A 9,738-nucleotide genomic window follows, 5' to 3' on the forward strand; every position below is an offset into this window, starting at 1 on the left:
GACAATATTACCCTTTTACGTGTAAAAAGTGAATTAAGAAACACGAAACCCCAAGGGGTAGGTCTCGTGGTTAAAAAGGCCTTGGACTTACCGGTGTTTGCTCTCTCTTAAGTTCTCATGTCCGATACCTTTCAAATGCTACTAACTCTTTTGGGGTCAGTCCGACTTTAAGAGGTAAGAATCAGACACCTAATTATAAAACGAAAAAACCAAAATAGTTCTTGTTCGTTTAAAGAATTCAAAATTTCTGCGCACGGTCTCTAATAAATTTTTTTTTTATATATCTCTCTCCACTCATTACATTTTAAAACATCTCTCAAAACCAAATCGAAAAAGTGAAAAAAATTAAAAATGACGCAACAAAGGGAGTGCAAAATTATTTGAAAAGTTGTTAAAAATAGGTCAAACCAAACAATTTTAAAATGGCCTAGTTTGAGGGATAATGGGATTCATGGAAATGGAATCTCCAGTCAAGATCCCCAGATCAGCACACCATTTTAAAACGATTCGTTTTGCTGTTTCAACGGCTCGTGCGTTGAAAAATCAGAAAGCTATCCTCAACATGTGCTACATTCTTCTCCAACGTCTCTCTCTCTCTCTCTCTCTCTCTCTCTCTCTCTTGTGACATTGCTTGCACTTCTGGGCCTCTCTCTCAACGTACTCTGCAATTTGTACAAGTATCAGTTTGTAATTGCATTACTCGTGCAAGGATTCCAAAACATCTGGTACGAAGTTTCTTTTTTTGGTTGCACAGAGTTTTGGGATAGTTGTTTGTGATAATTGATTATTCTCGCCAAATGGGTTCTCCCAAATTGTGTGTTTCGCATCGTCTTCTAATTGAATTGTATTTAGGGTTCATTGATTTGGTATATGGCTTTTACTTGTGAACTCTGATAACTGCTCTTTAATTTTTAATGTCAGTACACAATTGATTCTCATGTCTGTTAAAATCCCGTTCCAAATACTACAATTCCTTCTTGTTGATTTCCTGTGTGATTTCTTGCTGGGGTCTTGCTTTTTCATTTCCATTCATAGTAGTGAACATAAGTGCCAGCTGATGCAGCCGGATTTTTCGAATATCTCTCTCTCTCTCTCTCTCTCTCTCTCTCTCTCTCTCTCTCTCTCTCTCTCTCTCTCTCTGTGTGTGTTCAATACCTATGTTCAGTGTGCTTCGATTACGTTATTACACGTTTTCTAACCAACCAATTTAGCCCTTTTACTGTTATATTGGTTTCTTACTTGCTACCACTTTTTCCTTCAAGGTTCTTTCGTCAGAAAGACAATCATTTTGTTATAATATCTGTAAGATGCACGGCTCAAACACCAACGATAAGTATTGTCCACTTTGGCCAAGCCCACAACTGGCCTCACAGGACTGTCAGTGTCACTCTGGGCCCTAAGCTCAAGGGTACCTCCAAGATGGAAGTGTCTTGTGCCTTCTTTTATGATTATCCTGGACATAGTCAGCATCTGATGGGGGGTGTCAATTGTGGGTGCAAGGGGTATGTTTGGATGGCTGAATCTTGGGTAATCCTAGTACTAGGAATCAAATTCCTAGTAATTAAATACTTGAACTAGTTCCATTCAGAGTGTGGATTAATTCAACAATCTTATTTAGGAAATATATATTTTGGAAATTTACTAGAGTCAAACTTTCCTTATTTCAATGATCGATCCAGGAATCTAAGATCAGAAATTGCATTCCTATTCCAGTCTATTCAAAACGTAGGAATCATGGAGATATAGCATCACATTCTCATTCCTCCTCAAGATTTCCGCCATCCAAACAAAGCCTAAGGGGTAAGCGCGAACCTGCGTTAAAGGCTGTTGAGAATATGGCATCTAAGAAGGCAGGCCTCGAGTCCCAATCCAATTTTTGTGCACAATGCTTCTTTCATCCAAAATCCAAGCATCAGTAATGCACAATCTTTAAATAAATTTGATATAATAACAAGAAAAGAAAAAGAATTGGACCCCTTTTTCTAGTGTAGTCCTCCCCTGTGCTTTTTGGCATCTTAAGTTAGTGGATCTACTCAAGGTACTATATAGAAGGCTAATGGAAAGAGTAATATGAAATCTGCTTTTCCATTTTTGTAGGAGTTTCTCAGGCGTTACTTGATTGACAACGCTTCCATTTGAGAGGATTTTGTCTAGTGGATTCAAGATGTATTTGGTGGAGAGCAAGGGAGGTGCTATAGGATGTATGATACTTTCCCTCTTCTTCTTGGGCACATGGCCTGCTATAATGACACTCCTAGAAAGGCGAGGTCGTCTTCCTCAACACACTTATCTTGATTACACAATGACTAACCTCTTGGCTGCTGTAATTATTGCCTTCACCTTTGGTGAAATTGGCAAGAGCTCATCTGAACAACCGAATTTCCTAATTCAACTTTCTCAGGTTAGTCTCCTTCATTGTCTAAGCAGGCGTTTGAACTTCAAGTTTGACTGAGACATGGTAGCTCTAAATCCAAGAAGTGCTGAAAACTCATATAAGCCTTTTATTTATGTGTAGCTGCATAAGTGATCTGACTTTTTAAATCCCGTGCTGTTTCCATGCCTAGTTGTTTTCTTATTATTGTTTCTGATACTGTCTTTGTCATTTTAAGCATTCAGCTGTTCTGTTTCACTTGAATTAAGCTTGAATTCTTGTAGAGGAAAATTGAGCCATATGTGTTTCTAATTCTTGTTTAGTTTGGCTACTGATACTCTAGAAACTTTCCTTTCCTGTACCGGGAGGATGTAGAAAGGAGTCTATAATTCTCTCTGCTATGGTAGCATGAATAGGCCTGTCTCATTTTCTTGGTTCTCTCATTAAGAACAATGCCACAACTTGGAATTTTTCGTCCCTAATTTGGTGTAAATTAAAATATTACCTTCCAGTAAGCACAATTGTGGCCGTATTTTCAGGTAAATTTCCTTACTCGCTCTGGGTCTTAGTGGTCATTACATATATTACAGCTGCAGCAATAATTATGTAACTCCTATTTGATCAACAGAAAATAGAAACAGGTAAGTACTCACATAGTCACATTTACAAATGCAATAGCCATGCAGTGATGATAAAGTGATGAGGATGTCTTATAGCAGTGAGAAAGTAATCACACATCAACAAGGCAATCATAAATTCATAATACAACCAGACATGGGTTTAGGGCTACTAACATATTTTTTCCAGTAGAGCGGCCAAGAAATTATTAATAATGATATTTCTTTTGTCTCAGCAACATGGGGGAGCTTGTATGGTGAGCTAAACAATTTGCAAAGATGAAGATCTTGTCAACACTATAATATACATATTGTGTTGGCTTACAATTGCTTTTGCCTTGGAAGCCTTAGATACTTTTTAAATCCATTTTGAGCTCAAGTTTGCCAGTGAAGGAAGAGGCGTCAGGACTACCAAGTTAGAAGTGCTTGATTCTGAAGCAGTTCAATTACCTCTCAATCAAAAAGACTTGTGAAACAGTGATGAGAAAAGGCATGTAGGAACCAGATAGTAATCATACTTTACTTTCCCATGGTTGCACAACTTGCGCAACTCAGGAAGAAGTCTAAGGAACAAATTTAGACATTTAGCTTTGGTGCCATATTAAATTCTAGGAAATTGCTTCACATTATAGACACGGCTATTGTGTTCCAACAGAATATAAATATCTGTATGTATATTTATTTATTTATTTATATATTCATATACTTGTTCTGAATACACACCTTTGTATGGTGAGACTTACCTTCATGGTTTTTACACGGTTAAATCATGAAAATCTTCCTTGCCGATTGGTCTTAGACGTGTGTTTTCGTGTTAGAATGGATGTTTGGGGTTGTTTAGACTCTTACTTCTACCTACAAGAAGAGTTGGGCAATCTTGAGCCAGTCGTCATTTTTACGAAATCAAATCCCAACAGTATTACCATGCTTATATTCTGCATTCAGCTTGAGGTGCACCTTGCTTTCGAATTTATAACAATCTTTTTCATGCAGGACAATTGGCCAAGTGTTTTGTTTGCAATGGCTGGTGGGGTGGTCCTCAGCATAGGAAACCTATCCACACAATATGCTTGGGCCTTTGTTGGTTTATCAGTGGTCGAGGTTGTCACTTCAAGCATAACTGTTGTTATAGGTAATAACACTTACCCCTACAGTATTTGATGACCTTCATTTTCTAGCAAGATGTGTTTAGTAGTACATCAGATGACATGATTTTAAAATTTCGCATATTGATCTTTTTCTGATTCCAACAGGAACCACCTTGAACTACTTCTTAGATGACAAAATCAATAAAGCCGAAATTCTCTTCCCTGGTGTGGCATGCTTCTTGATTGCAGTTTGCCTTGGTTCTGCTGTTCATACATCCAATGCGATTGATAATAGAACAAAGCTTAGTACTTTGTCAAACGATTACGGAACTGAGCAAGGGTAAAATTCTATAAATATAATAATTCTACTTTTCAATCATGTCCTGGGATATAAAAATTTAAAAAGAGGTTCCCAAGTTCTTGTTTCCTTGTTTATAAATTTGTTTGGTGGAATTAACTTTTCAGTCATGCGTGTGCTTTCTTGTCTGTTTCCATGAATGATGCTCTAACGAAGAGGTGTCAGGACTACCTAGTTCTTGTTTCCTAGTTTATCGGTGTTGATATGTTAGGCGGTTTTTAGGTGATTTGGCAGCAGATGGAATGCTTGATATTACGTTGTAATAGCATCCAAGGATATGCAAGCCCTCTTTTTCCCATTCCATAGAGTTAGTAATGTGATTTGACAAAAATCTCCCTGTTCTGTAGAAATACAAAGAAGCCCTGTTGTTTGTCTGGATTAGAGCATCATTAAACCCAAGGGGTCCACATATGTCCGGTTTGGCTAAAACTTTTGCGGGCTAATAAGATATTTGTCACATTATATATCCAATGAGACATTGGATGTACAAGATTAATCCTTTTACTGATAGATGAAATTATTTATCCTATGAGGTTATGTTTACCTTCACTACTAGTCCATTGCCCTGTCAAACAAACATGGCCAAAAGGAATTTTCAGGCCCATTTTGTCAATCTGGTTTTTCAAGCATGTCCTGGGAGATGAAAAGAGGTTCATAAGTTCTTGTGTTTCCTAGTTTATCTATTTATTTCAGTTGAGTTGACTTAAACCCATTTTGATTAAATTTTCCATTAGAAGCCAAATCAGTAAGGAGACATCTAAGTTTAGTGCACTTATTACTACGTTAGTCTCCATTGATATGTTCGGCTGTTTTTGAGGTGAATTGGCAGCAGATGGAATGCTTGACATTTCATATTAATAGCGTCCAAAGAGCAAAACCATATGCAAGCCTTCTTTTTTCCATTTCAGTGAGTTGATGGTATGAGTTGACAAAAATCCCCTTGTTAGTAATACTCAGAGCCATAGGCCATATTTATTTGTCCGGAATGAATCATCATTAAACTGAAGAGGACCATGGGTTTCGTTTGGTTGAAACTTTTATGGGTCCCGCAGATATTATATTCACAAAACATGGGATATACAATGTTAGTCCCTTCACTTAGTGATCAAATGAGATTGTCTATCCTATGAGGTCATATGTCCCTTCACTTTACTGGTAATGAGATGAGATTATCTATCCTGTAAGAAATATCTCTTCAATAACCAGAAATCCTTCGTTTCATTAAGAGGAACCAACCTCAACACAATCTCCCTACCCTTCGTATTGTCAAGCCCCATCTGCATACAAACTAGAGTTTTTATGCAAAAACATTTAGTCTAACAGTTTGATTTGTCCAGATTCTGATCAAGTGTTCAGCATCATTGTTGTATTCAAGTACCGTTAAACAATAGTGACAAACATAACATTTAATGATTTACAGGGGTACAGATATTTCAGTGTCCAAAGAACCAAATTCAAACATAGGTAAGAAACCCTCTGGATTTGAATTTTCATATCCCCTAGCCCATTCTACTTGACAAACAGGAATATAAATTTTGGGGGGTTATTGTCTTAATCCTCCTCTTGTGAAAATTTATAGTGGGAACAAAGGATCTGGAGAATGGAAGTAGAGCTTCGGAGAAGGCAAAAGCTGGTACTGCAGCCTTCCTTGTAGAGCTTGAAAATAGAAGATCAATTAAGGTTGGGCACTTCATGATTACTACCTTATCTTTTGTATTTCCTTTCTAGTTTTCCTATATCCACACTTTGCTGGAGCAATGCTTGATATACCACACCTAGTTCTGCACCAACTTCAAGTTGATTAATTTGGATTTTATGTTTGAAGTGCTTTAGCTCAATCAGTGGCATCAAGCACCTTTTGCATATATTTCACCATAAATGTTTTGAAAAGTAGGCCTAAATGTTGTCGATTAGGAATCAGGATAGCGCCAACCTAAGCAGCACGGACATGGCGAAACGCCAATTTAAAAAATTCAGGACACGACACAGCAAGGACACATGAAGCTTATATGTTTGGGATATTATAGTATTTCACTTATTTAAGTATTTCATCCTTTGATTAAAAAATATTACACAATACTAGCTAAAATTCCGAGACACTGTAACCTAAGCACCTACACGTTATCCATATAGAAATTACATGCTAAAAAATTATTTAATAAACTAAACACCTTTGAAGAAAAAAAACCTTCCATTAATACATACATCACAGAGGAAAAATCATCAATTATAATATTCTTACAGTTAATAAACCAAAAACCTGTATCATTTGCTATAAATCTGCACTATACTCGGTATACATTTTGCCTGTATACATTTTACCTGGATTATTTCTTTCAAACTTGCAATTGTTTTCTTATGTGTGTAAGTGATGGAACTTGTGTCCCCAAGTTTGCAAAAGAAAGTCTCGTCCTAAAATGGTGCATAAGATACGTCTTGGGGTGTGTCTAATGAGTGCTAAGTGTCAGTGTCTGACACGACAAGTGGCCTTATTAGGCAACGAGTCTTTATCCTCTTTTCATGTGATTGAGTCTTCCATGTCTACATGTGTGTCACATAGGTGGTGAATATTTATGATTAGCAATCCCTGGTATGTTCTGCTTGCAGGTATTTGGAAAGAGCACTATGATCGGATTGACCATAACTTTCTTTGCGGGAGTTTGTTTCTCTCTCTTCTCACCTGCATTCAACCTCGCAACAAACGATCAATGGCACACCCTGAAAGATGGTGTCCCTCATTTGAATGTCTACACATCTTTTTTCTACTTCTCAGCCTCTTGTTTTGTGATTGCCATTGTTTTGAATATTAGTTTCCTGTACTATCCTGTATTGAACACACCAAAATCATCACTGAGGGCTTATCTGTCGGACTGGGACGGCAGAGGTTGGGCGTTTCTGGCCGGAATTCTTTGCGGGTTCGGAAACGGTCTTCAGTTTATGGGAGGTCAAGCTGCAGGATATGCTGCAGCTGATGCTGTTCAGGTTAGTTTTAAAATTTCAATATACAAGAAAGGATTAAAGCTTCATTACGTTGTGCTGTTGCAATTAGCTAGGGAAAGGAAATCTTTTGAAAGCCTTTGGTAAACGTTTCGACTTTTGACAACCTTGCCTGAAGATAATGGAAATAGTCAAAAAGGATTTGTGGAAACGTCATTTTTTGATATTTCCAGTAGGTGTCGAAACAATTCAATGTCTCAATGTGTTTCTGTGTGTCATGGTACGTATCTGTGGGAATTTTGGATTACGGTTCATTTAGGTTCCACTAAAACGAAGTTTAGCCCTTTTACACACGTAGTTTTAAATTCTTACAATATGGACGCTGAAATTTTGAAAGAGGTCGTGACTCAGTATGTTTGTTTTGTGTGTTCTTCAAGCAATTTGCCATATCCAACTGGGAACTGGCTGAAAGCTTGTTTGCTAGATATTGGCGATTTTAACTTATTTGACTCCATAAAACTACGTGGTGTTTAATGAAAGTAAGTTGAAAACCACCTGTGTGCTTGGGAAATAAGATTACAGACCACTCGGGTTGAAAACTGGCTTGAAAACTTGTTTACTAGATCTGGGTTAATTAAACTTATTTCCCAGACCAATTCATTTTATGAGGTCGAAATTTGAAAGCACAACTTTAGGCTTAAAGTTTTCATGGTCGTGCTTTCACACTGAAACTTCAACTAGCTTTAAAATGACACAGGTTTTTAAAGTCGAGCTTGTACAATCCTTCAACTAGCTTAAAACCACTTGGGTTTTAAAGTTCCAAAGTTTAGCTGCATAAAACCACTTGGGTTTGAAATAAGTTGAAAACTACTTGTGGTTGAGAAAGAAGATCCCCAAACCACTCAGATTCGGTAAAAGATTTGTTTTTCTTCATTGTTCCGTATGGCACACTTTGATTACCCATTGATGTTTCTGGTGGTATATCAGGCGCTTCCGCTTGTGAGCACGTTTTGGGGTATACTTGTGTTTGGCGAGTACAGGAAATCGTCGAGAAGAACATATATACTGCTTGGAGGCATGTTGTCCATGTTTATTGCAGCTGTTGGCATTTTAATGGGGTCGTCTGGACATCGGAAATGAGCAAGCAGCTGCTTCAACTTCTGGGTTGTGGTGTGGTGGAAAGCATTAGAATCTGCATTTCGTTCATACGCAGTACATAATTTGTTTTAGGGGATTCTTACACTATACTTGCAAAATATTTGTGATCAATGGAAGGAAGAAAGTAAAGAACAAGTGGAGGAGGAAAAAGGGTGAAAATGTGTATTGAAAAGGAAAATACAAGTGAAACTGGCCATGACTGCTTCAGTGCTATTGTTTCTTTAAGTGTCTATTCTAGTTTGTATCCTTGCCAAAAATGGGGAAGTGGGGAAGCAAAAAAACACAGTGGGCATGCTTCCTTTCTATTTCCTTTGTTTCTTACAACGAATTCTGTTTTTTTGGGAATGCTTTGGAAAGGATAGATTTGATTGATGATTGATTACTTCCCTTTCATATTCTTGACAATACATCAAGGCCGAAGGATAACTTCACACCCAATCAAAACTCAAAAGCACTTCCCAGAACTGAAAAGATGGAATATAAAGGTGGAGGAATATTATTAAAATGCCCAAAATATTCAGTTTGAAGGAAAATGATACCCTGTAGTATGTCAATATTATCCAGAATTCTCTCTCTCTCAAAACTAAACGGACCTTTGAGCATTGCCATACGAATTGGATGGAGGATTTGAATGTGCATCCCCATCTGTCATACTCGAAGGATCAGCTTCAAAGCAGTTTAACTTCTTTTTTTCTTTCAGCCTTGGTCCTTTCATTTACCTCCCGATTCAAGCAGGTATTGTTGCACGAAGAAAGAGTAGAAAGAAAGGTTTGCAAAAGGCAACTTTGCCTTTTCTCATAACTCATATTTCATCGGCATCTTTCATCATACCGGTAGCAGATCAAACGGCTAATGTAATCCTGTAGAGCTGAGTTTTGTGAGAAGCTATTCCCACGCAACGCTTAAATCAACCATGAAGTAGTAATGGACTATGGCATAGAGATAATGTAGAGATTAGAATTAGTAAGCGCAACGAAAGCAGCAACAACAAAAGAGGAAGAAGAATTGAGAAAAAGCAACTACAACTGCAAGAAGAGGGCGGCAGTATCAAAAAAGGGAAAAAAGAACAGAGAAGACACCGCACCAACACTATTGCAATGTACAGTCTAATTAGTTTCCAAGTTTCAACCTACCGGACTCAAGCTCTAAAACCAACTGATGCAACTAGGAAATTAAAGATAATAACCAGATATTGTAGTCTTCATAAGA

At 37.5% G+C, this 9,738-nt stretch overlaps 1 protein-coding gene across 2 annotated transcripts; it reads left to right on the forward strand.

Annotated features, from left to right (window-relative positions):
* Positions 1-454: 454 nt before the first annotated feature.
* LOC131309930 (ureide permease 1-like) lies at positions 455-8,911 on the forward strand. 2 transcript variants are annotated; one of them, XM_058336647.1, is made up of 8 exons: positions 455-725; positions 2,155-2,401; positions 3,982-4,120; positions 4,242-4,416; positions 5,855-5,898; positions 6,014-6,114; positions 7,042-7,416; positions 8,359-8,911. In XM_058336647.1, exons 2-8 carry the CDS (start codon positions 2,165-2,167, stop codon positions 8,509-8,511), a joined length of 1,224 nt encoding a protein of 407 aa, XP_058192630.1. In that variant the 5' UTR covers positions 455-725; positions 2,155-2,164; the 3' UTR covers positions 8,512-8,911. The 2 variants fall into 2 exon arrangements, with proteins under 2 accessions (XP_058192630.1, XP_058192629.1); XM_058336646.1 differs by having other exon boundaries at positions 456-725; positions 2,098-2,401.
* Positions 8,912-9,738: the final 827 nt, after the last annotated feature.

This window comes from Rhododendron vialii, chromosome 12a (genome assembly GCF_030253575.1).
Source record: "Rhododendron vialii isolate Sample 1 chromosome 12a, ASM3025357v1".
Lineage (NCBI taxonomy): Eukaryota > Viridiplantae > Streptophyta > Magnoliopsida > Ericales > Ericaceae > Rhododendron > Rhododendron vialii.

Bases quoted from the DNA above. Each gene is read 5' to 3' on its own strand.
- LOC131309930 (XM_058336647.1), top strand. From the start codon at position 2,165: ATGTATTTGGTGGAGAGCAAGGGAGGTGCTATAGGATGTATGATACTT. The intron at 2,402-3,981 runs GTTAGTCTCCTT...TTTTTCATGCAG, and splicing joins TCCTAATTCAACTTTCTCAG to GACAATTGGCCAAGTGTTTT. The intron at 5,899-6,013 runs GTAAGAAACCCT...GAAAATTTATAG, and splicing joins AGAACCAAATTCAAACATAG to TGGGAACAAAGGATCTGGAG.